This window comes from Ceratotherium simum, chromosome 6 (genome assembly GCF_057802395.1).
Source record: "Ceratotherium simum simum isolate JZ-2026a chromosome 6, ASM5780239v1, whole genome shotgun sequence".
NCBI classification, from domain to species: domain Eukaryota; kingdom Metazoa; phylum Chordata; class Mammalia; order Perissodactyla; family Rhinocerotidae; genus Ceratotherium; species Ceratotherium simum.
In genome coordinates this window covers 55,031,500-55,059,046 of record NC_141905.1, presented here as the reverse complement: position 1 = coordinate 55,059,046, position 27,547 = coordinate 55,031,500, and the positions used below count along the sequence as shown (strand labels likewise).

The following is a 27,547-nucleotide window of genomic DNA, read 5'->3' as shown; positions in this document are numbered from 1 at the left end:
AGATCATCCAGACAAAAAGTCAATAAAGAAATAGTACACTTAAATGAAAAACTGGACAAGATGGACCTAGTAGACATATACAGAGCACTCCATCCAAAAACAGCTGACTACACATTCTTCTCAAGTGTGCATGGAACATTCTCTAGGATAGACCATATGTTGGGAAACAAAGCAAGCCTCAATAAATTTAAGAAGATTGAAATCATAACAAGCATCTGTTCAGACCATAAGGCTATGAAACTGGAAATGAACCATGAAAAAAAAACTGGGAAAGTGACAAAAATGTGGAAATTAAACAACGTGCTATTGAACACCCAATGGATCATTGATGAAATTAAAGGAGAAATCAAAAACTATCTGGAAACAAACGAAAATGATAATATGCCATATCAAACCATATAGGATGCAGCAAAAGCCGTCCTGAGAGGGAAACTCATAGCGATACAAGCCCACCTTAACAAACAAGAAAAAGCCCAAATAGGCAACCTTAAATTACACCTAACAGAACTAGAAAAAGAAGAACAAACAAAGCCAAAAGTCAGCAGAAGGAGAGAAATAATAAAAATCAGAGCAGAAATAAATGAAATTGAGACCAAAAAAACAGTAGAAACGATTAATGAAACAAAGAGTTGGTTCTTTGAGAAGATAAACAAAATTGACAAATCCTTAGCCAGGCTTACTAAGAAAAAAAGAGAAAAGGCTCAAGTAAATAAAATTAGAAATGAAAGAGGAGAAATTACAACGGATACCATGGAAATACAGAGGATTATAAGAGAATACTATGAGAAATTATATGCCAACAAATTGGACAATCTAGAAGAAATGGATAAATTCTTAGACTCATACAACCTCCCAAAACTGAACCAAGAAGAAATGGAGAATCTGAATAGACCAATCACAAGTAAAGAGATTGAAATAGGGCCGGCCCCGTGGCTTAGTGGTTAAGTGCGCGCGCTCCGCTGCTGGCGGCCCGGGTTCAGATCCCGGGCGTGCACCGACGCACCGCTTCTCCGGCCATGCTGAGGCCGTGTCCCACATACAGCAACTAGAAGAATGTGCAGCTATGACATACAACTATCTACTGGGGCTTTGGGGGGAAACTAAATAAATAAATCTTAAAAAAAAAAAAAAGAGATTGAAATAGTAATCAAAAACCTTCCAAAAAATAAAAGTCCAGGACCAGATGGCTTCTCTGGTGAATTTTACCAAACATTCAAAGAAGATTTAATACCCATCCTTCTCAAACTATTCCAAAAAATAGAGGAAGATGGAACACTTCCTAAATCATTCTACAATGCCAACATCACCCTCATACCAAAGCCAGACAAAGACAATACAAAGAAAGAAAATTACAGGCCAATATCGCTGATGAACATTGATGCAAAAATCCTCAACAAATATTGGCAAACCAAATACAACAATACATTAAAAAGATCATACACCATGATCAAGTGGGATTTATACCAGGGATGGTTCAACATCCGCAACTCAATCAACGTGATACATTACATCAACAAAACAAAGAAGAAAAACCACATGCTCATCTCAATAGACGCAGAGGAGGCATTTGACAAGATACAACATCCATTTATGATAAAAACTCTCAACAAAATGGGAATAGAAGGAAAGTACCTCAACATAATAAAGCCTATTTATGACAAACCCACAGCCAACATCATACTCAACGGGGAAAGACTGAAAGCCATTCCTCTGAGAACAGGAACGAGGCAGGGCTGCCCACTCTCACCACTCCTGTTCAACATAGTACTGGAGGTTTTGGCCAGAGCAATTAGGCAAGAAAAAGGAATAAAAGCAATCCAAATAGGTAACGAAGAAGTGAAACTCTCACTATTTACAGATGACATGATTGTATATATAGAAAACCCTAAAGAATCTGTTGGAAAACTATTAGAAACAATCAACAACTACAGCAAAGTTGCAGGGTACAAAATCAATCTACAAAAATCAGTTGCATTTCTGTATGCTAATAATGAACTAACAGAAAGAGAGCTCAAAAAGATAATACCATTTACAATTGCATCAGAAAGAATAAAATACCTAGGAATAAATCTTACCAAGGAGGTGAATGATCTATACAATGAGAACTACAAGACATTATTGAAAGAAATCCATGATGACAAAAAGAAATGGAAAGATATCCCATGCACGTGGATTGGAAGAATAAACATAGTTAAAATGTCTATATTACCTAAAGCAATCTACAGATTCAATGCAATCCCAATCAGAATCCCAATGACATTCTTCACAGAAATAGAAAAAAGAATACTAAAATTTATATGGGGCAACAAAAGACCCCGAATAGCTAAAGAAATTCTAAGAAAAAAGAACAAAGCAGGAGGCATCACAATCCCTGACTTCAAAACATACTACAAAGCAATAGTAATCAAAACAGCATGGTACCGGTACAAAAACAGACACACAGATCAATGGAACAGAATTGAAAGCCCAGAAATAAAACCCCACATATACGGACAGCTAATTTTCGACACAGGTGCTAAGAACATACAACGGAGAAAGGAAAGTCTCTTCAATAAATGGTGTTGGGAAAACTGGATAGCCACATGCAAAAGAATGAAAGTGGACCATCTGCTATCACCATTCACAAAAATTAACTCAAAATGGATCAAAGACCTGAAGGTGAGACCTGAAACTATAAAACTCATAGAAGAAAATATAGGCAACACACTATTTGACATTGGTTATAAAGGAATCTTTTCGGATGATGTGCCTACCCAGACTCGGGAAACTAAAGAAAAAATAAACAAGTGGGACTTTATCAGATTAAAGAGCTTCTATAAGACAAACGAAACGAGAATCAAGATGAACAGACAACCCACCAGCTGGGAGAGAATATTTGCAAAACATACATCTGACAAGGGGTTGATCTCCATAATATATAAAGAACTCACCCAACTGAACAACAAAAAAACAAACAACCCGATCAAAAAATGGGCAGAGGAAATGAACAGACACTTCTCCAAAGAAGATATACAGATGGCCAATAGGCACATGAAAAGATGTTCAACATCACTAATCATCAGGGAAATGCAAATCAAAACAACACTAAGATACCACCTCACGCCCGTTAGAATGGCTATAATCACCAAGACAAAAAACAACAAGTGTTGGAGAGGATGTGGAGAAACAGGAACCCTCATTCACAGCTGGTGGGAATGCAAACTGGTGCAGGCTCTATGGAAAACAGTATGGAGATTCCTCAAAGACTTAAAAATAGAGATGCCCTACGACCCAGCCATCCCATTACTGGGAATCTATCCAACGAACCTGAAATCAACAATCCAAAGAGACTTATGCACCCCTATGTTCATTGCAGCATTATTCACCATAGCCAAGAAGTGGAAGCAACCTAAGTGTCCCTCGACTGATGACTGGATTAAGAAAATGTGGTATATATATACAATGGAATACTACTCAGCCATAAAAAAAGACAAAATCGTTCCATTTGCAACAACATGGATGGGCCTGGAACGTATTATGTTACGTGAAATAAGCCAGAAAGAGAAAGACAAACACTGTATGATCTCACTCATATGTGGAATATAAACCAACACATGGACAGAGAAAACTGTACTGTGGTTACCAGGGGCAGTGGGGGTGGGGGATGGGCACAAGGGGTGAAGGGAGTCATATATATGGTGATGGACAAACAAAAATGCACAACCCAAAATTTCACAATGTTAAAAACCATTAAAACATCAATAAAAAAAAAATTGAAATTTCCACTCTGTGAATGATGCTATCAAGAGAATAAGAAGACAAGCTAAAGACTGGGAGAAAACATTTATAAGAGAAACATCAGACAAAGGACTGTTGTTTAAAATATACAAAGAACACTTAAAACTCAACAATAAGAAAACAAATACCTTGATTAAAAAATGGGCCAAAGACCTTAACAGACACCTCACCAAAGAAGATATACAGATGCCAAATAAGCATATTAAAAGATGTTCCACATCATATGTCACCAAGGAACTGTAAATTAAAACAATGAGATACTAGTACACACCTATTAGAATGGCCGAAATCCAAAACACTGACAACACCAAATGCTGGTGAGGATGTGGAACAACAGGAACTCTCATTCATTGCTGGTGGGAATGTAAAATGGACAGCCACTTTAGAAGAGAGTTTGAGGGGGCCAGCCCGGTGGCTCAGCGGTTAAGTGTGTGCTCTCCACTTCGGCAGCTCGGGGTTCGCAGGTTCGGCTCCCGGGCGTGGACCGATGCACTGCTTGTCAAGCCATGCTGTGGTGGCGTCCCATATGAAGTAGAGGAAGATGGGCACAGATGTTAGCCCAGGGCCAATCTTCCTCAGCAAAAAGAGGAGGATTGGCATTGGGTGTTATCTCAGGGCTAGTCCTCCTCACACACACACAAAAAGAAGATATATTTGGCAGTTTCTTATAACACTAAATATACTCTTACTATATGATCCAGTGATTGTGCTTCTTGGTTTTTAACCAAAAGAGTTGAAAACTTATGTCCACATAAAAACCTGCACATGGATGTTTACAGCAGCTTTATTCATAATTGCCAAAACTCAGAAGCAACCAAGATGTCCTTCAGGGGGTGAATGGACAAAGTGGTCCATCCAGACAATGGAATATTATTCAATGATAAAAAGAAATGAGCTATCGAACCATGAGAAGACATAGAGGAATCTTAAATGCATATTACTAAGGGAAAGAAATCAATCTGAAAAGGCTACATACCATATGATTCCAACTACATGACATTCTGGAAAAGGCAAAACTATGGAGACAATAAAAAGATCAGTGGTTGCAGGGGATCAGAGAAAAGGGTGGGGTAGGGTGGGGAAGAGATTAATAGGCAGAGAACAAATGATTTTTAGGGCAGAGAAAATACTCCATATGATATTATAATAATGGATGTATGTCATTATATATTTGTACAAACCCAAAGAACGAACAACACTAAGAGAGAACTCTAAGGTAAACTATGCACTTTGGGTGATTATGATGTGTCAATGCAGGTTCATCCTTGGTAAAAAATGTACCATTCTGGTGAGTGATGCTGATAATGGGGGAGGCCATGCATGTGAGGAAGCAGGGGGTTTAGGGGAAATCTTTGTACCTTCCTCTCAACTTTACTGTAAACCTAAAACTGCTCCAAAAAAATAAAATCTTTAATAAGAAATTTTTTAATAGACCCATTAGCATGTACACACAAAAGAATCAGCACCTTTTACCTCGACTGCTTTGATTTTTCTAAATTCAGAACGTCCCAACATGGGCCAAGCTTTACTCTTAACGGAAATATTTCAGGTCTGGAAAAGGCAGGATTCCTCTGCATAATCTTTAAAGGAGACTTTCTGGGAACTAACATGTAGTTTGAATCTTTCATTTTATATAAAACAGTAAACTTGTTTGCGATGGGTGAAAGATATACCTGCTATTTTTAATTTGGGAGAAGGACTATTGTGAGTGAAGGCACATTCTCAGTTTTAGAAAACAGTTCATGTGGAAGTTGAGGATTAGAAAATTGACTCCTTAAAAAGTATTCATGCACTTTTACCTCTTGACATATCTCTGCATACAATATCTTGAAGACTGTTCAACTAATATAATCCTTTGAATAAATCCTTTTTTTTTTCTTTGAAGGTAGCTAGAATCTGTTTCTGTTGCTTACAACCAAAGAAGTTTATCTGCTGATCCTGTATCTAACCTTCTCAGCTTCCCAGAGATCTTTTCAAATACCCATGATAAACAAATGGCAAGCAATAGGATATATTGGAGCATATGAGGAAGGCTTTGGCGTAAAACTAATTCAGCCTGACTGTGTTTTTCCAAAAGGGGCCTGTGGCCTCTGAACATTCATTGTATATCTGCTTTAAGCAATTAACATGTCCCAAAGACAAGAACAAACATTCTTAAGATAGGGATGCAACTTCCCCCACATTGGAATTTCCTTGAGGATAAGCATTTCTCCCTAGGCCAGGATTTGATTGCTGTGCTCATCCTGTGACCGCTCAACTGGAGACAACAGACCTGCCACCAGCCATGCCCATGGAGACAGCAGACCTGCTACCCGCTGTGTAGCATCAATTGCTATGCTGACAGGGCAATCTGGCAGGGCGATCTTGTGACTATTGTAAAAGGGACATTGCAATCATATGTGATACATGCTCTTTGATGGTATATAACCACTCTGTACACCCCACTTCTTTGGTGCCCTTCCTTCCTTAGGGAAGCAAGGCCCCGGGCTATATGGTCCTCAAAATTTGGCTCCTAATAAACTCACCTCGATTTTGGTTTATAGATTGATTATGGATTATTTGCATCGACACCCAGGACTAGGGGTTCTCAGCTCTGCTCTTAACAACCTCGAGCCAAAGCTCAGGATACCAGTCTTTCCTCCACACCCCACATCAAATCTCAGCACAGTTTACTTTCTTTTATTTTTCTGTATTCCTAGGCTTCATTACAAATGTCACCATTTCTTCTTGTCTTTTGCTTTATCTCCTGTTACTATTTCCATTAGATCAATTTATATTTGCTAGTATAAAATACCTGTACTCGAAAGTAACTTCACATACACTCATCACACAAAGGAACTCTGATGCCACAAAGATTATTTTCCATGAAAGCCCTTTCCAAACTGGGGATAAAGAAATACTGTTGTAGGGCTGTTAACAGAAGTTTGGAAGAACTCAAGACTTCTCATAAATGTCTTTAACTTACAGATATATTTCAATGGGTTTCTTTTATACTTTGGGACTTCTCAGAGCCTTAAATGTGCTAAACTGTATTCTAAGTCACCAAGAGGAGCATTTACCATGATGCCTGTTTGACCTTTTGTTCTCCAAGTACCAAATTAGCATCTTTTTGATGTTCCCTGAGACAATTTGGGAACTGGTCTATATGATGGGAAAATGATCAGTCCGTTGACTTTTTTCACTATTTTTAAAAAAAGAAATCGAGTGTTTCTAAGACATGTTGCCTGTCTTCCTAGGCGGCTCATGTAGAACAATGTTTTGAGGAAGAACATCATGTACGTTTTCAGAAGTGACTGAGGTATATGGAGCTGTTTTGCCTTTAGGGTTGGGGACCTGGGGGAAGGGAGGGGTGTAGCTGTGGTAGGACTGAATCTGCTCCAGGTCACTTTCTCTGTCTCTGCTCCTGCAGCACCTCTTACCTCTTTGCATTGCTGTTCACGGTCTCAGCTGGTGCCTCCTTCAGCAAAAACTGAAGGTTGCCAGGGTAAATGAGAAACCAAGTACACCTTACGTGTTAATTCAGTTACTTTATGCTATAAGATAGGGAAGGAAACACATGGACCAAGTAAACCACATGGGCTTTGTGACATAATTGGAACTGAGCTCAAAGACTTTGCTTTATGTCCAGGTTGAATGAATCTTAATGATTGTAGAAGGCTGAGGAATGACTGTAATTAAAAATCAATATTCATAACAGCTCCTGAAGACCTTTCCTCCAAGCAGCTGACTGCACTGGAAGCTCCCTGTGGAGCAGACAGGAAGCAGGTATTTTGGTTTCCGTTCTAGATGAGTTAACTAAAACTGGCTTTGTGCTGTGGCAGCATTAGCAAAATTGTGTATATAGGCTTATGTGCTTATTAATTATTTAATCAAGTTAGTAATTCAGGACATGATTTCTACTCACAAGTATTGCATGCATTTGGGGAAAAGGGAAGAAGAGGCATTGTCTGTGCCTCTACTAACATCCCAGAGGGAAAAATGTTTTTAATTGTCAGAAACATGTTAGAACTGTAAAAAGCACATGAAGTCAGTCATTTGAGTAGTAAGTGATAGTTCTATTTGTTCTGTAACACTAGTAAAAAAGATAATTTTTTTCCCAAAAAGATAGAAAAATATAAACAAAAACTGAATATTTTGATGCAACTCATTTGACAATGCCATTTCAACAGCAGCGGGGTTTATGACTCAATTTCCAAGCAATCCTTCCCCTCCTTCCCCCACAAGCTTGCTACGTTTGTTATGCCCATGGCTTTTCTCACCATCTCATTCAGCCCAGTCCTGCGCCACCCCTGACTGGAGTATTAAAGTACCTGATAATATAGGGTTAATAAGAAACTCACTCAGTTTAAGCAGCTGACTATGAGAAACTGCCCCCTAAGGGCTGCTGCCACTAGAAACTTGGTTAGGAAGAACTCCATGTATGAGTTATCTCACATTCGAGAAAGTTTCTTTTAACCTTAGAAGTTCTACAGGTAGGCAGCAATACCACTAAGTTAAATACTCTGAGTATTTAATACCCATGCTCTGAGAGCCATGTAACATACTAGGTGATGACTCTGAATTTCAATTTCCAAAGTGAAGGTTTCCAATGTATCAGCTAGTCCCTAATTAATAATGAAAGCATTCACGGGCTGGCCCCGTGGCTTAGCAGTTAAGTGCACGCGCTCCGCTACTGGCGGCCCGGGTTCAGATCCTGGGCGCGCACCGACGCACCGCTTCTCTGGCCATGCTGAGGCCATGTCCCACATACAGCAACTAGAAGGATGTGCAACTATGACATACAACTATCTACTGGGGCTTTGGGGAAAAAAAGGAGGAGGATTGGCAATAGATGTTAGCTCAGAGCCGGTCTTCCTCAGCAAAAAGAGGAGGATTAGCACGGATGTTAGCTCAGGGCTGATCTTCCTCACAAAAAATAAATAAATAAATAAAATAAAAGCATTCAGATTACAATACTTTCACGTGAAACCTGGAGTAAGTGAAAATGCTTATACAAACTGGTTTCTTTCCAGATGTGTGAAGTACAATGACCACAGTCACTATTTTCTTTTTTTTTTTTTTAAAGGTTTTCCAGAGCTTTTATTTATTTATTTATTTATTTATTCATTTATTTTAGTTTTATTTATTTTTTCTCCCAAAGCCCCAGTAGATAGTTGTATGTCATAGCTGCACATCCTTCTAGTTGCTGTATGTTGGACACGGCCTCAGCATGGCCTGAGAAGTGGTGCGTCGGTGCGCGCCCGGGATCTGAACCCAGGCCGCCAGCAGCGGAGCTCACGCACTTAACCGCTAAGCCATGGGGCTGGCCCTCACAGTCACTATTTTCATACAAAATAATAATAAGATGTACTATGAGCCAGATACTATTCTTTTTTTTTTTTGCTGAGGAAGATTCCCCCTGAGCTAACATCTGTGCCAATCTGCCTTTATTTTGTGTGTGGGTTGCCGCCACAGCATGGCCTCCGACAAGTGATGTAGGTGTGTGCCCGGGAACTGAACCTGGGCTGCCAAAGCGGAGCGCACTGTACTTAACCACTAGGCCACGGGGCCGGCCCCCAAATACTATTCTTTATACACATGAATTTACGTTATGGCTTTACACATATTAACTCAGTTAAACATCACAGCCACCATATGAATAGGTATTGTTATTATTCCCATTTTATGGATAAGAAACTGAGGCACAGAGAGGTTAGTAAAAGCTGCCCAATATCACTCAGGTAGTAAGTGACAGAGCTGGGAGAATGAATTCTGATGATCTAGTTGCCAAGTGTGTTTTTACAAGATCTGTATCCTGAGAATTATGTTACTGAGAAGAGAGGGAAAGCTGCACCCCTTACCTGATAGAGGCTGACGTATTGTTTCCGCAGCCACTGCTGTCTTTGGTCAGGGAACTTCCTCATCTTTCTCACAGCTTTCGTGAGTTCCAACAATCCGCTGAAGAGCATTTTAGCTGTGTGCTTTGGTGCCACAAAGTGCAATAATCTATTGTCCGTGGTCTGAAGCCCATAGAGCAGTGTTACACCAGTCTCTGAGAGAAGCATGCTACCCAGTTTGTTCTGAACACACACAGTGTGTATATCAATGCTAGGGTGTCCCATGTACACAGCCTTTGCTGAAAACAGATCCAAGACCCCCTCCACCAGGCCACTTAATCCAGCATTGCCCAGTAATGGGAATTTGCCAGGCTCGGACGTGTTACTAAGTACACCAAGTTTTGCTTTAGCACTGGCTGGGGAGGCAGTAGTGGGCTTCGTCCAGGTCAATGTGCTATTGTCAGGCTGAAGCTGGAGGAAGCAGCGGGCAGAGAGGTGCGTGTCCTGGTCATAGTGGATGACCGTGGCCCCCTGCAGCAGGAACTGGTGCACATCAGCTTGGATGGACAGCACGTACCACGGGATGAGCTCTGTCCCATGGTCAAAGGCCTTCTGTGGCTCTTCTGATCCATGAGGGTCCCATTCTTTGGGCTGCTCAAAGATGTCATTTTCAGAATCCAGCAAATCTCCAATTATAAACCTGATGGAAAGAGATACAAATTTTGTCTGTCTTATAATCAGAAGTGAGAACAGCACAAAGCCTTTCACTAACACTGGACATCATTTTTCATTCCACAATGAATTCAAATTAGCATAGGAAATATAAAATGCTAAAAGTCACAGAGTAATTTTTTATAGCTGTATTCTAAAACCTCATATTTAGCAATATGTCTGACCATAGACATAAGGAAAGGAACTACTAGATCAGTTCTTATATTTTTAATATTAACAACAATAATCTTCATTAGTATTAGTTTTCCCTTTTGTGTCAGGAACTGTGTTAAACACTTTACATATTTTTTTCTTACTTAATTTGACCTACTTGTGAAGTAAGTTTTCTTATTTTTTTTTTATCTTTGAGGAAACTGAAGTTCCAAAGGGGTAAATAAATTGCTCCAGGTTACCCAGCTCAGAAGAAGTCTACCCAAGGCAGGATTCTGGTCTGTCTGACTCTTTAGTCTGGGATCTTCATCACTAGGTTCGTTTGCCTTCTACTTGATCATAAACAAAAGTCATGACCAGAATACAATGAGGCTAAAACAGGCAAAACAAGACTTAATAAGTTGGCCTGAGAAATGTGTCTGTTAAAAATAAAATACGATTAGTTCAAAGACACTCATTGGGAAATACAGTCATGGTAGCCAGATGAGCAAGACCAGCTCTCCTTGACTCAACCTTAGATTTTCATTGTCTGTGTGTGTGCACATGTGCAAGCCCATGTGCACATACAAGGACTTGTTTGCTTGGAAAATTTAGCAAGTTGCCTTCCCTGAGTCAGGAACCTGGATTATCAAGGCCAGGAGGATCTGAGGGGAAGGCAAGAGAGACTTTACCGCCTCCTTTCTATCAGGCCACCTTGGCAGAAACGTGCCCAAGACTCATTCTCTTCAAAGCATGAAGAACTGTTAGTAAGATCAAGGTTTCTGCTGTTTGACCCATAGACATCACCAGCAAAGTGGTGGATAAAATTGAGAAGGAGCTGGTCCATACATTTCTGGGAAGTAATGTTCCCATCATCTTGAGGCACTTGGAGAGCATACTGCCTCTTGGCAAGGCATGAGCAGCAGCACTGGGCTTCTTGGACTCTCAGTCTAGATCCTGGTCCCGGAGCAAGATCCCACCCCTGCTTTGAAACAGCAGGTTCTCCCTCCTTGCCTCACATAAATCATATTCTTAAAAAAGAAATCTATAAGAGATCTCACAAATCTGATGGTCAGAATATCCTTTTCAGATAACCCACACTGGAAACACTGGAAACAACCCAAATGTCCAGCAACAATAAAATGTATAAATAAAAATTGATGTGTTCATACAATGTAATTCTGCATAGTAATGAAAACGAACATGCAATAACTAACTACATGCAACAACATGGACAACTCTTAAGCAAGACAGACAAGAATACATGCTGTATGATTACATTTATGTAAATGTAAATTTCAAAACTAGACAAAACTATACTATATTGTTTAGAAATGTATAATAGTGGTAAAATTATAAAGAAACGCAGGATGTATTATTATAAAATTCACAGTAATAAATTTTTCTCTAGGGGGAAAGGTGGTGACATAATTGAGAAGGGAAACAAGGGGTTTTTGGGTGCTGGCAGTGTTTTCACACTGGGTGGTAGTTACGCATGCACTCACTTGATGGATATTCAAATACATTAGCTTTTTTTTTTTTTTTTGTAAGGAAGATCAGCCCTGTGCTAACATTTGCCAATCCTCCTCTTTTTTTGCTGAGGAAGACTGGCCCTGGGCTAACCTCCGTGCCCACCTTCCTCCACTTTATATGGGACGCTGCCACAGCATGGCTTGACAAGCAGTGTGTCGGTGCTTGTCACAGGTGCTTGTCACAGGTTCGGGATCCGAACCTGTGAACCCCCCGGGCTGCCGCAGCGGAGCATGTGCACTTAACTGCTACGCCACAGGGCCGGCCCCCGATACATTATTATTAATTAAAATTCATACTCTATTTAGATTTTCCTAGTTTTTGCCGATGTCCTTCTCTGTTCCAGGAATCCATGTAGGATACCAGAGTACATTTAGTTATCATGTATCTTTAGGCTCCTCCTAGATATGATGGTTTCTCAAACTTCCCTTGGTTTTGTTAATCTTGACAGTTTTGAGGAGCACCAGTCAGGTACTTTTTAGAATGTCCCTCAATTAGAATTTGCCTGATGTTTTTCTCAGAATTAGAATGGGTTAATCCAGATTTTGGGGAGGAAGAGACAGAGGCATTCTCATCACATCATGTCAAGGGAACATCCTACCAACATGACTCACCCCTGTTGACAGTGACTGGCTGGGGCAGTGTTGGTCATGTTCACCGTAAAGTTACTCTTTGTTTTTTTAACTCCTTTCTCTACTGTCCTCTTTGGAAGGAAGTCACCATGTGTGGCCCACACTTAAGGAATAGGGAGTTATGCTCTACCTCCTAGAGGGCGGAGTACCTATTTAGATTATTTGGAATTCTTCTGCATGGGAGATTTGTCTCTTCTCCCCCAATTTGTTTGTTTGTCATTTATGTATATGGACTCGTGGATATTTATTTAATACTTTGGGATATAATTTAATAGCACTTTATTCTGTTGCTCAAATTGTCCCAGCTTTGGCCATTGGGAGCTCTTTCAGTTGGCTGTTGTGTTCCTTTGATATAATGTTATTATTGTGGGTTTTTTTTTTTGTGAGGAAGATCAGCCCTGAGCTAACATCCAATGCCAATCCTCCTCTTTTTTTTTTTTTTTTTGCTGAGGAAGATTGGCCCTGAGCTCATATCTGTGCCCATCTTCCTCCACTTTATATGGACGCCGCCACAGCATGGCTTGACAAGTGGTTCGTCGGTGCGCGCCAGGGATCCGAACCTACCAACCCTGGGCTGCCGCACTTACTCGCTTGTGCCACCAGGCATGCCCCAGGGTTTTTTTTTTTAAGCACTTCTTTAATTTCTGGCACAAGATGCTCCATGCTCATCTTATGTATTTCCTGCTCCAGTTTTGGAATCAGCTATTTCTCCAAGGAGCTTTGCTTTCTTTTATTGAAGAATGTTATTAGAAATCAAGATCTGGGTGCTATGTGCAATAACATTCTGTTTTATACACTTTTCTTAAAATTGCATTTCACCATAAGAGGTGTAGAAAGAAAGAAAAAGAAAGAAAATCCTTTGTGTCTAATTTAGCTCCATCCCTCTGAAATTACTCCCAGTAACAGTGGAAAATGAACACTTATGTCCTCTTATATAATACTTCTGTCCATGCTTTATACATTAGCATGGTAGTTAGGAATGTGCCTTCTAGAGTCACCCTGGGTTTAATATTCAGTTCCACTACCTCTTTGCTGCGTGACGTAGTCAAATCACTCAACCTCCTGAGCCTCACCTTACCATTCGTTAATGGAAAAAAAACAATACCCATTTCTTTTGGTGTAATGGTGGTGCTTAAATAAGATAATACTTGTAAAGCACTCAGCACAGCACCTGACTCAGGAAAGTAAATGACTATAATTAAATATAGGAAGACCGAGGTTTCATCCCTGCCACTTTTCCTTCCCCACTTCCATTTCCCTAGGCTTCACCAGCCCAGCTGTTCCTCTGGAGGGGTTTTCTTCAGGGCCACATCCAAGCCCTTTAATCTTTTTATTTCCTTTCTCTGGGACCATTTCCACATACTCCATGTCACACTAGTTGTGGTTTTAAGAGCAAAAAAGAATCAATTGGTAAGTGTCAGTATGCCTGAAATATAGTTTGTCCAATGTTAACTTGGACATAGCATTTCTGATTTTAATTTAGCAAGAGAAATGGTGTTGCCGATATTCCATTTAATTTGAGTTCTGAGCTAAATTAAGTATTTTCCAGTGAAAAACTATAGGCATTATGAAAAATAGTGTCTGCAAAGAAAAATTATGAGGCTTTTCTGGAGCCCATTTCTGCTGCTCCGAGATGATGTAAGCTGGGACAGAGGGGACACTGTCTTTCTTAGTATCAGTTTCTATTTTAGAACACAGAAAGAACTAATGCTAGGTATAAATAACTCCATTAAAAAGCATTCTTCCAGGGACTAATGCCCAAGATAAAATTGACAATTTTTGTAATGAAATAAGTTTATCTCAAGAAAGAAACTAATAGCTTTGTCTCTTAGATCATATAGTGAATTTTATGCACTTTTGTGCTTGATTCTCTCAGGAGACAAATTTCTATGGGTTTACAAGAAGGAATACGGTGAAATTTAAAGGGTTACTTAGAAACCAAATAACATTAACCAAAGATCAAACATGTAGTTTGCCATCAAAGCAACTACCTTGTCAAACTTAGGTCATACGCTTTAAGGAGAGGACCAAGAAGAAAAGAGGAAGGTTTGTATCCAACCCCTGAAAACGTTCCGCAGCATCCTTTAGTTAGAAACCATAAATAGACAGATAAACAGTTTTCTAATGTTCTATGATGAAAATCTTATATTAGGGAATAAGGGGGCTATTTGTCAACTTGGTTATATGTTTTCTTAATAAACAGTTCATTACTTCCTACAAATTTAATATGATTACATGAACACGATTCATCAAGTGATAAACAAGCCTAAATTTAATTTTGTAAGATAGAAGGAAATGTACACCTTTTGCAAAGAACTAGCTACAGCTGTTCCCTGTAATAAAATTTAGAATTTTAAGCTCACTTCTGGCAAATTCTTGCTTTCAATTAACCTAGCACCTTCCTCAACTACAGGCAGCTTCTAAATTACGTCTAGGTAGTGTGTGGATGTTGGAGCCGGCCTGCCTGAGGTTAAATCTTGGCCCTGCAACCTGTGAGATCCTGTATAAAACGGAAGTGTTGTGAGGATTAAATCATATAATATATGTAAAGTATTTAGGACAGTGTTTGTTAAAAAGTAGGCTCTTAATAAATAATAGCATGCCAAATATTACTAATATCATTATTGTCTGACTTGTATTTGCAAAGTCAATATTCTAGAATATAGCCGCCCAAACAAACATTGGTTCTTTGTGGAAATGGTGTCCAAGTTTCAGGTCTGGATTCAAGCCATAAACAAGCTTAAACTGAATGTTGTACAGATAGTGGGAAAATGGCTTTCTTTGTTACAGGTCACAGAAGCTGGACTGGGTCTTCTGTGCTGGCTAAGGAGACAGGAAGAGAGAGAAATAGAGGGTCCCAGGTATCCCCAGTCCCAGGTAACCCCAGTAATGCTGGGGGGAGTGGAGACCATGTTAAGGTCTGGGGTGGGCTGAAGCAATCAGCTGTACCTGAGGTGGGTTTCTGTAAGGTTGGGACTTGTCTGCACCATCGTCTCTGGAGAATAACTGGTTGGTTTCCTATCATTTTATTATTTTTGTGTGCACGTGCATGCATGTGTGTGTGGCAAATCCTGGTAACTATCATCTTTTCTTGGATATGCTACTTTCTTATGCATAGCTTTTTTATTTTCTATCCTTGTGGGGTTGGATTATCGTCCAGGCACGTCTCTAAGGAGGTTGTTGGGGTAGGAGGGCACAGACAACAGCTCTCTCCAGTACAGAAGGGGAGTGTGACTGAGGGGTGCTCCTAAAATGATGACTGCTGCCAAGCGTGCCCACATCTTTGTGCTCAAGCCCCCAGATGCCTCAGCTGAGCATTTGCAGGGTGTGATGTCAGACGTTAATTACAACTGCCCCATTTATATGGCATTTACAATGTAAAATTGGTTATTTTACATGCATCATCTCACATAATCCTCACAACAACCCTATAAAGCATTATGATCATTCTCATTTTACAGATGACAAAACCGAAGCTTAGCAAAATTAAGTCACCTACCCAGGTGACACAAATAGTAAGTGGTGGTGGCAAGATTCAGTCCCAGGCAATGTGACTGCAAGGTCTGAGCTCTTAGCTGGTTCAAGCAGCCTCCATTCCAAGGTTCTGTCTGCACTCATTATCTACTTATATCTGATTTCTCCAAATGTACAAATCCTTCTTATGCTGCAGCATCTTAAAGAGGGTCAACAGTGTTGAAAATAAAAACTTGCAGTTCCTATATGACCCAACACTCTTCTCTACGTATCTTAATATTCTTAATTTCCATTTTCCAACCATAGTGTCATATGCTACGCTTACGCCTCCACGACTTACACATACTCACACAGGCAAAGCTTATTTATTCTTCATGCTGTTAAATTTAAAAAGTCATTATTAATGAGCTTTATAGGTCATATGAAATGTAATTAGAGTCCCTTTAGAATTCAGATGTTCCTAATCTACAGGTACTAGAAATAAAAAGAAGCTGAGTCAGCTCCTCTACAGGGACAAAAAATGCCTTAAACGTTGCAGGAGAAAAGACCCTGCCCTGCAGGTGAACGCGTGGTCAGGCTCACGCCCCAGCTCTGCTGGGCGTCACTTAGGGAAGTGACTTCCCATCTCCAGGTATCACTTCTTCATCTGTACCGGGGAAGCGGGACGAGATGGCCTTAAGATCCCGCGGACATTTTGAGACTCTCTCAACCCTGTTTCTCTCCTGTGGAGATGTTGAACTTTTTATGGTCACTTTTCTGGGCTGCTTTGAATGGGTTTTTTGGCAGGAGCAGCTGAAAGGTTTGAGAAAAAATATAAGAGGGCCCTGCAGGCTGGGTGAACCAAAGGACCACGAGATTGTCCTTTCTTTCTTTGATGTAATTTTCACAGGCTTGGTGGCTGCCACAGGAACAGGGGCTGGAGGTTATTGTTTACAGAGTCTTTGTTTTAGCCATTTCAACAACAAAGCATGGTTCCTATGGGTTTTGGGATCTGGAAATCCCCTTGCCACACACAACCCTGCGCTGGATATTTAAACGTGGGGCTCTGGGTCAGGAACAGATCCCAAGTCCTGGCAGATAGTCTTGGAAACAGTGCTTGCTGATCTGGTGGCAGTGGATTCTATTAAACATCTCACCCCATCTTCTGTGTTCAGTGGTTCTTTCCAGAGGAGCTGTCACTTGGGGTAAGGAAAGTATTACTGGAACTGAGGTACACAGGTTTCAGTGCGAGGATTTCAATATGACTTTACAGGTTCGTAAAAGAAATATTTGCATTCTTGTGCTTTTTTCCCTTCTAAGAGTGCTTACAAGCAGGAACTGGAAAATGGAAGTGGAAGAGAAATGTTCTTAGGATGTCGATGATAAAAAGACTAGGAAGGGGACATGGGAATAAGCGGAAGATTGGGAATAAAAATTTCATGAGAGGTGATGGAATGAGGGAAGAAATGTTATCACTTGAAGGAACCCCAGGCAAAAGGAAAGGACGGTATAGGGAAAGCTCAGAGGCTAGGTCTCTGAGGCTCAATTAAAGGTAGCACTCCTAAAAGCATTTTAGAAAGGCTGACATCTTTAAGTAACACTTCCATACACACACACACACACACACAAACACACACACACACACACACGGCCTCAAGTGAAGGTTGTTATAAAAAAGAGCCATATGAAATTCATTATTTTATCTCTTCAGGGGTGATGTATCCCTTATAGTAGGATTTAAGAAAGGAATTTGGCCAGATCTCAGTATACAGAAAAGGTATGCTTCTCCCAAACATTTGTCTGACTTTTCTTACAAATACTGTGAAATTTGTAATGAATCATGACTCCCTCTTTCCTTTGGCCACTAAGAATTCTCACAACAAAATATGATCACTGTAAAGACTGTATAGTATACACTTCAGTATGTTTTATTTTTTCCTATCCTATTTGCCTTTTTCCTTAATATCCTCAATTATTTATATTTATTCTTATAAGCATCTACAAGATCTTTTGTGGAAGGAGGTAGATATATACATAGATACCTATATATACAGATAGGTAGATAGAGGTAGATATAGATTAAAGATTTAAATGGTTATGAGAGGCTTCTTGTGTAGACATGAGCTTATTTGTAGATGATCCTCTCTCTCTTATATGGATTGCCACTAATGTCAGCAAACTGCTAGTGAGGAAACTTTCAAATAATCTTTGATTTGAGATAAACTTAAAATAAAAAAAACACCAATTGTAGAAGTCACTTCTGAGACATTTGAGCTTTAGGGCCAAGACACTGTGGTGAGGGTAGTAACAGTTAATCTTTGAGCACCTGTGTCCTGTATGGGGAATAAGTGAGGAAGTGAGGTTTGGAAGAAAGCCAAAAGACTTTGGAGAAACCTGGAAAATACATTTACCTCCTTAAAACATAACAGCTTTAGGGATTCAGACATAAGGTGTTCATTTCTGTGTTCACAACGATTCTTAGAATCTAGCACTATAATTCCAAAGAAATTATTTTCTGAAAACACTGTCACCCTTCCCAGGGTAGGCTCACACACACACAGAGACAATTGGGAAAGGCTTTGCAAAACAAATAGCAATGTCTTACAAATGCACACACATGTGTATAAGCACTACAAGACAACTGCAAGGTATCACTCAGGAATACTGACTACAGATAAAACCATTCGTGGCAAAGATGTCAAAGCCAGTAGACCTAACAGCTCTGGATGGCACCAAAGGATTCTTCCAGCTGGGCCAGGCTCTGCCATTTGAGTTAGGCTTGACCATGAGTAAGTGACCTTGAAGAGATGCAATGCATGCCCCAAGACCACTGATTTCTGAACTTCTCATTTGGTTGTGGGTAAGCCTGTCTGGCTAGACTGCAATGTCTGCTGATAAAACAGCAACTGGAACAACTGAACACTTACAAAGCTGCAGATGCCACCTCATAGATCCATGTTTCTTTTTCTTTCCTTTTTTTTTTTTTGTGAGGAAGATCAGCCCTGAGCTAACATCTGTGCTAATCCTCCTCTTTTTGCTGAGGAAGACCAGCCCTGAGCTAACATCTATTGCCAATCCTACTTTTTTTTCCCCCACAGCCCCAGTAGATAGTTGTATGTCACAGTTGCACATCCTTCTAGTTGCTGTATGTGGGACACCGCCTCAGCATGGCTGGACAAGCGGTGCGTCGGTGCGCGCCCAGGATCTGAACCCGGGCCACCAGTAGCGGAGCACGTGCACTTAACCGCTAAGCCACGGGGCCGGCCCAGAGCCATGTTTCTGAAGTGAGATCCTTGAACCACCTGTCTTAGAATCACCCAGATGTTGGCGGGAGCTGCCAAAAATACTGATTTCTGGGTATCACTCCAGCCCAACTAAATCAGTATATGTGATTTAAAAATATTTTAGTACTTGTCCCTGTGCCCTACCCAGTGATTAATAAAAACAATTTTTACAGAAGTTATGAAATAAATAAAATATCATGGTCTGATCCTGCAATTTAATTTGTTGAAGTTTTAGAAATGGCAGGATAGCTCTAATTTTCTTTTCTTTCTTCCTTATTTTTTTTAAAGAAATAACAGAAAGAAGAAATAAGCATCCATACTTTTAAATGTAAAACTTACTGCCATCTGGCTTTATCCTTCAAGGAATTTCTCCTAGAGCTGCTCCCTTCACTGGGGCTGTCCTCCTCCTCGGTCTCCAGACTTCGACTGCAGCTCCTGATGATCTGAAAGATGCTGTTGACAGTAGACTCCTTCTCTGAATTCTTTAAGCCATTTTGTCCCACACGTTGTAAGAAATTATCTTGTCCACTGTAATCGGCTACAAACTACAGAAAAATATATTGAGAATTTGTTATTACAACTTCACATACTACATCCAAATAACCTACTTGGCTAGGGAAATGAAATCATAATAGTCATAAATAATGGCATTTGTGCCTATTTTACTGCAAAGAAAAAAAGAACTCCAGGAAAAACATTTTTTTGTTTCACCACACGGAATATCAGAACTCACTCTTGTTTCCACTAAGACAACTTTAGTCCCTCTAGGAATCAACACTCCACTTCGAATTTACAACACAAAAAGCAATATTATTTCAAGGTCCCCTAGGGAGAAGATTAGCCACTTTACAGAGGAAGGGCAGGGTTATTTTATCCTCTCAGTGAGAATTGAGAAAAACCATGACAAAAGTCTATTATTCTATGGAACCGGGTAAAATTACCGGGGCCCAAGGAAAACATTGAGAAAGGGTGACGTTTTGCCTTATTTCCCATATATCCTACAGTGACACAGTGGCTTCCTGGTGGTTTTTTGAGCTCTGATTGTCTGTACTCGTGGTCAGGAATTTTCTTCCACCAGAGGCAAGAGCTGCAGCTGGGTGCAAGATGTGGCGTTCCCTCCTCTCAAGACATGAGGGGCCGGTGTGGGTACAGCCTGGGGGGCTTCCTTTAAGCCTTCTCCTGCATTTCTTGCCCTTTTATCCCTCTCATAAGCCAGAGAGATGCAAGCCAGTAATGTTGCCTGTACCTGTCATGGGCTCTTAAGTCTCCCTGCCACCAGGCGACACCTTTGCTCCCAGGTGACCCAGAAGAGACTGAAGTTTTAGGAAGAGTCTTCCCACTGCCACCGAGAAGGGGTGCATGTGAGTGTGAGAGCATATGTGTGTGTGTGTGTGTGTGTGTCTGTAAGGTCAGTAGTTGGTGTTGCTACCATGGTGAGAATGACTCTAGATTTGGGTTTGGGACTTCCAGGTGTGGGACTCTTCAAAACTCCCCATAAAGCTCCCCACATTTTTGTCCCTTCTTTCATTTCTAAACACCATATAGGTGTTTATCTTCTAGATCCAGTTTCTCACTGCCCCTTCTCTCCAATGCCCAAGCCCTGAGTCAAAGCTCACATGGTCCTCTCCACTGAGGAAGTCATTAACAAGAAGCAATGGGCCTGGGAAGACTGAGGCAGCTGTGATCAGGAGCCTGGAGCTCATCTTTAGATGAGGCACCAGCTTCTCTAGCATCCTCTCAGTAAGGATGAAAGGAAGGCAGCGTTGACTTCCCCCCATTCTTTATTCCGTTGATTCAGAAAAGTTAATAACTCTTGCTGGACTTCTCTTATCCCCTGAATCCAGACATTCCCATCCAATAAGAGAGAAGAAAACCCCATCAACCTTTAAAAAAAAATTGGAAAACAACACCCATTTCCACTTGTATTTACACGTTGTCCTATTAAAGCTAACTTAACAATGTTAAGCCCCAAACAGTGCTAGTTGGCATTCTTTTCTCTGGAACTTTTGACTAACTGTTATCCAACACAACAGTAACAACTGATAACCTTGGGTTCAGTAAGTTCTCTCTTCTCACTTTAGTGAGTGATGAGCCTGGGGGCAACAATGACTCTTCAGATCATAAGGATTTTGAAAGGCCTCACCTCTAGAGTTTCTTCTTGGGAATTGTACCTCGGGCAAAGCTTCATGAGGCCGGAGGCTCCGTCCAGTGCTTCACAGAGCTCCTTCAGAAACACCCCACAGAACGGAACCACCTTACAGCCAGGGATGTGCAGCGCCCGCGTCACCACCTTCCTGTACTCACAGGAAGATTCGTGCTGAGCCATGGCATCCTTCAGGCTCCTCATGGTCTCCAGGTCAGACTGGTCCATAAACTGCCACATTTTTAAAACTTTTCTCGACCTATTGCAAGTAAATGACATTTTTTTAGACCAAAGGAGAAATAATATAGTTTACAGTAAATGGCATAAATTCCATACAAATTCATTCTTTTTTGTCTAAGTTTTCTTATATTTATTTAGGAATCATATTTCCACCCACTTCCCCAAATGATGTGATTATTACTTTTATAAATTGAAACACAAAATTAAATACGACAGATAGAAACAAAAACACATGTGGAAGGAGTTAATTTTGGAAGGTGGGCAATGAACTTAGGTTTAAGCTTTTCTTGCAGCTATAGCCAAAAGGGAAAATAATAGATAATATGGTTTATACAAATATTTATGGAGGATTGCCTGCAGAAACATGGTCCATCCATTCCTCTTGATCTTTTAAGTATTATCCTTGGATTAGGCCAGTCCCTCAGTGATACACATGAAGCCTGTTTTGGCCTCTTTTGTAGAATTATTTTTACTGAATCCAGCTTTGACAATAAGCCACTGGCCCGTGAGGGACATTATCTTAAAGTATTATTTGCATAACAAGATGTTAAATGGACTTTTCCTATTTTGAAATTGCTGCTGAGAACAACAGGTGACATTGTAATCCATCTTCTAAAGATAGGCACCAGGTCATCACAAGGGGTACCCTAACTGCTCTGCCCTCACTGGTCTCTAACCCTCCATCAGCCCATGCAGAGGAACTGGATCTGAGAGCCAGCTAGGGAATGTTTCTTTGGAGAGAGATGTCAGAGCGCTGTATGTGAGAAGGAGGAAATCTACCCCAAGTGCAGGGCCTTCAAGTGAATTCCATGGAGAGGTTGACCTGTGTCCTGGGCAGTTTGTTAACCACATAGACTGGTGTGTGACTCTTGCCTAGGAAAGTCTAAAGATGAGAGGCCACCAGGAGCTGCCAGAAAGCAATGTGAGGGAGAAGGTTCCAGTGGGTGTGTTTTGCATTTGCAGAGTCTGGGAGGGCAAAGCGCTGAGTGCTTCCTGTGAGTCAGGAGTGGACACTGTGAGAGGCAGCTGGACCTGAGCTATCTTGAAAGGCCTGCCTGCCAAATGAGATGACCCTAGCGGAAAGTGTCTGTGAGGGCAGCACTTACAGAGCTGCATCCTGAGGATTGAGGGTGCACTGCCTCTTGTCAGGTAATGGTGCAGTGGGAGGTACCCATAGGACAGGGGGTGGGGGAAGTTAGGAGGAGTAACTAGGAAGAAACCCTAAAAGCACCCCACATTGCTCTCTGTGGGAGCACCTAGGCCAGATAACAACTGTCCCAGCCAAGTAAGACCTTTGTTCCCCTTACCCTTCATCCCTTCCCCTCTCCTCTCCTGCCCACTTTTTCCGCAGGGACCTTGAGTTGGAAGGAGAGAGAGAGAAAAGATAAACCATATCTTCCCACCCTACTGCAGGTTTCTGAGACTAGCTGGGCTGTGAAATGTGGGGAAAGGGAGAAGCTTTAAATTAAATGAGAGGTTGAAATTTTGATTTAGATCAGACTGGATTAAAAAACCATCATGTAATATATAAGATATCCAAAAGACATAAAGAAGTACAACATGACAAACATGCATGCCCCAACCTCTCAGTTTAAAAAAATAAAACACTAATAATATGGTTGAGGCCCCAGTGGACTCCTCCGTGGGCACATATTCCTCCCCCCCTTCACTATAGGGGACCACACTGTGACTTCAGGGTTCTCATTCTCTTATAATTCTTTACACTTTCCCAACATGTGTATATATCGTGAAGCAGTTTATAGAATTGTTTGTGTTAAACTGTATGTAAATGGTGTCACACTGTAGCTACTTTTAGGCAACCTGCTTTTTCGCACAGCCATATGTTTCTGAGATTCATTCACGCTCATGAACTGAGACAGCTTAGTAACCACACAACTGACTGGGAAAGCTATAAGATCTCCCAAGGTGTAATCCAGAGTCAGGAGAGGAAGATCCCATCAAGCACGTCTGAAAGACAGTGAGGTCAGAAAAATAAAGTTGTTTCCCGATTTCACCCCACTAAGTCCAGCTCGTCCTACAACTGGTTTCTTATAAGGTGGTGAGAATCCTTTTTTGGGCATGAAATGGAGGTATAAATAAATAAAGTGGATAAATAAATGAGACATGGTTCTCATTATTTAACCATCCTTCTTTCCGTGAGTAATGGAGTAGTCAAGGTATGTTTGGGGGCAAAAGACAAACCTTAGCAAAGATCAATAATTTTTTGTTAGATTGAGAATTGACACTATTTTAAAACTTTTAGGGGCCGGCCCTGTGGCTTAGCGGTTAAGTGCGCATGCTCCGCTACTGGCGGCCCGGGTTCGGATCCCGGGCGCGCACCAACGTACTGCTTGTCCAGCCATGCTGAGGCCGCGTCCCACATACAGCAACTAGAAGGATGTGCAACTATGACATACAACTATCTACTGGGGCTTTGGGGAAAAAAAGGAGGAGGACTGGCAATAGATGTTAGCTCAGGGCCGGTCTTCCTCAGCAAAAAGAGGATTGGCATAGATGTTAGCTCAGGGCTGATCTTCCTCACAAAAAAAACAAAAAAACAAAAAAAACTTTTGTTTCTTTTTATGATTATAAAGTTACTAGATGCTCATTGTAGAAAATATGGAAAATACCAAAAATATAGAAAATCCACCTACAGTTCTACCATTCACAGGTAACATTAGGTATAGCTTCTTTCAGTATTCTATTTGCATCTGTCTGATATAAGTATTTTATAAATATTGCTGTATAAATATTGCAGAGGTTATTAAGTATTGACAGCTTTGTTCCCAGATGTTTTTATGCATTGTATGTTACTTATTTTCCAATGGTATTAAAATTTTTTCATAAACATCATTTTGGGTGGCTAAATAGTATTCCATTGTATGAATTCATCATATTATTTTCTTCATTTTTCTATTGCTCTTTTTTCTTTTTTGTGAGGAAGATCAGCCCTGAGCTAACATCCATGCTAATCCTCCTATTTTTGCTGAGGAAGACCGGCTCTGAGCTAACATCTATTGCCAATCCTCCTCCTTTTTCTCCCCAAAGCCCCAGTAGATAGTTGTATGTCACAGCTGCACATCCTTCTAGTTGCTGTTTGTGGGACGCGGCCTCAGCATGGCCGGAGAAGCGGTGCGTCGGTGCGCGCCCGGGATCCGAACCCGGGCCGCCAGCAGCAGAGTGCACGCACTTAACCGCTAAGCCACAGGGCCGGCCCTGTATTGTTCTTCATTTGGATTATTTTACATTGACACCATGATTGTGTGAAATGAATAAAGGAAACTTCAACTAAATTGGAGACAGGAAGGCCTATCTCTCATGTCCTATGATCCATCATCAATTACTCCAAACAGGAAGAGATGTAGCTTGCATCTCAGACAGGAAGGTGTTTACTACTTTACTATACAGCAGGAGGAAGGAAGATGTCTCTCCCTGCCCAGCAACAGCCCAGCCAACAAGAAGCACCACAGCTAAGCCAATGAGAAGCTGTCACCACCCTGAACTCTTACTTTCCTCCAATGAACTTTTGTTTAGAACAGTCCCTCCCTACTCCCCCTTCTCCTCTATAAAAGCAAGCCCCTTCCTTTGTTTCCCATATTTCCCGAATTGCAATTCTTTTGGCTAATGCCAAATAAACTTGTTGTGTGGGTAAAACAACTGGCCAATTTACTTTTTAAGTTGACAAGTAAATATTGTTATCTATAAATCTTCATATTTCTAATTGTTTCCTTTAAACAGTTGAGAATTTAGTTTGAGGAAGCAAAATGTACAATGTCTATAGAAAACCAAAGTCATTTAATAGTAAGGTTGCTCCCCCTTCCCATCTAATAGCTTAAAAAAATAAAAAACTTTAGTTATCTTGATGTAGTTAAATTACTTGTAATCCAAATATTTTCAGGCCTGAAACTGCACACACAAGCTCTGCCTCCACAATCATTCCATCATAAGAACATCTAGCAACTTATCTTCTGTATATATTGTTCCAGCAAAAGAGCTATTAAACTTGGTATTTTTACCCATATATTTGTAAAGATCAGTTCAGTTTTAAGCCAAATATAGAAGCATGAATAGGCGGCAGTGGGTCTAGGGTCTAAGACAAAATGTACAGGAATCAGTGGTGAGGTTTAGCCCGGTTTGAGGTTATTCCTCTTCTAAGAGAGAATCACCTGGCTCTATGGTCTTCTTGGATTTTGTATCCAAACTAAGTTGGGTTTGAAAGTCACATTCACCCAAGGTCTCCATGGGTCATTCTGAGGCCATTCTTGTATCAAGAGAATCTAATACATGGTATGTGGCAGCCAGCCTCCAAGATGGCCCCCAAGGATCCACACTTCCTAGTGCAGTACAGTCCCTACCCACAATGAACCAGTGCTGGTCCTATGTGACCAGTACAATATGCCATAAGTGACAGCGTGTGACTTCTGAGGCCAGGACATAAAGGCACTGCAGCTTCTGCCTTGCTCTCTTGGATTGTTCACTTTGGAGGGAGCCAGCTACCATGCTGTGAGGACAGAAGAGAGAAAGTGAGGTCCCCAGCCAACAGCCAGCACCAACTTACCAGTCAAACATAGAAGGATAAGCATCATTGAAATAGAACTATTTTATCATATATGATCTTTTTTTTTTTAAAATAAAAGTAACACAGGTTCTTTATAGAAAATTTATCACAAAGAGAATCAAATCATCTGGATATAGCCTCTTGTTCTCCCAGTATTTTTTCTATTTTTTCCTTTTTTTGAGTGGTACCTGGTACATTTCTATGATCATTTTAAATGCTAACAACATGATCATTTGAGTTTATTCTTAGTTAAGAAAATTCAAAAGGACAAAAAATTTCCAACTCTGAGAATTTTCCTCTCCTCCCCCAATCCTGAATCCCTATGTAGGACCTGGAGAATCAAAGAAAAAACTTGATAATTTTACAAAGCAAGATCTATTTATAGTGAGAACCCTCATTGGGAAGGTGAATCTCAGACAACAACAACAACAGTAAGAGGTTCTCTTATATTATAAAGACTTACTATACGCCAGACACTTTATATTATCTCACTAAATCCTACATAAAGAGATAGGCGCTTTTTTATTATTATCCTCATTCTACAGATGAAGAAACTGGGCTCAGTGAGGTCAAGTAATTTTCCCAGATCACACAGTTATTCTGTGGGAGAGCCAGGATTTGAGTCCCTGCTATTCTGACTCAACAACTTATGTTCTTCCTCCTCACACCACATTGCCTCCCACAAGCATGAAGGACAGTTACTGTATGCCAGGTAACCGAGGCTGAAAGGGAATAAGGCGGGAGACTTTATTGACAGAATGGTGACCTTATTATTAGCTTGATGGAGAAGGCATAAGAGCAGGATATCACAGAGGTGAAGGGCAGGCTCTGAAATCAAGGCTGCCTGCATTCATGTCCTACCCATGCCAGGTGACCTTTGGTGAATGACTTAACTTCTCCTAACTTTAGTTTCTCCTTTTGTATAATGTGATTATAATAATAGTATCTATTGCAAAATATTGTTCTGAGAATTAAAAGAGTTAATGCATGCAACATGCTTAGCCCAATGCTTGACACACAGTAAGTGTTCAATAAAAATGAGAGCTAACATTAGAGAATGCTTATTATCAGTGTTAGCCACTGTTATTCCTAAGGGCAGTCGGTGGTTGGGAGCTTACAGTGCTGGGGCAATTCTTAAGGTAGAGCTGGGAAGAGAGAGGTAACAGTGCGATTTACAGGGCAGGAGGGGAAGAGAGGGGTCAGGATTGGGGTTGACGGAGTCATGCAACCAGGTAATTTTACTCAGCTTGGCC

The 27,547-nt window shown here is 40.7% G+C and overlaps 1 protein-coding gene across 2 annotated transcripts in view; it reads right to left on the bottom strand.

The window, feature by feature from the left end:
* Positions 1 to 27,547, bottom strand: part of PLCE1 (phospholipase C epsilon 1) — a 325,603-nt gene that overhangs the window by 70,580 nt on the left and 227,476 nt on the right. For both annotated transcript variants that reach the window (XM_087432292.1, XM_087432293.1), the window contains exons 6-8: positions 21,497 to 21,755; positions 19,693 to 19,898; positions 9,618 to 10,293 (exon numbers count right to left, since the gene is read on the bottom strand). In XM_087432292.1, the coding sequence (XP_087288418.1) occupies positions 9,618 to 10,293; positions 19,693 to 19,898; positions 21,497 to 21,755 (1,141 nt within the window). The remainder of the gene's footprint in view (positions 1 to 9,617; positions 10,294 to 19,692; positions 19,899 to 21,496; positions 21,756 to 27,547) is intronic.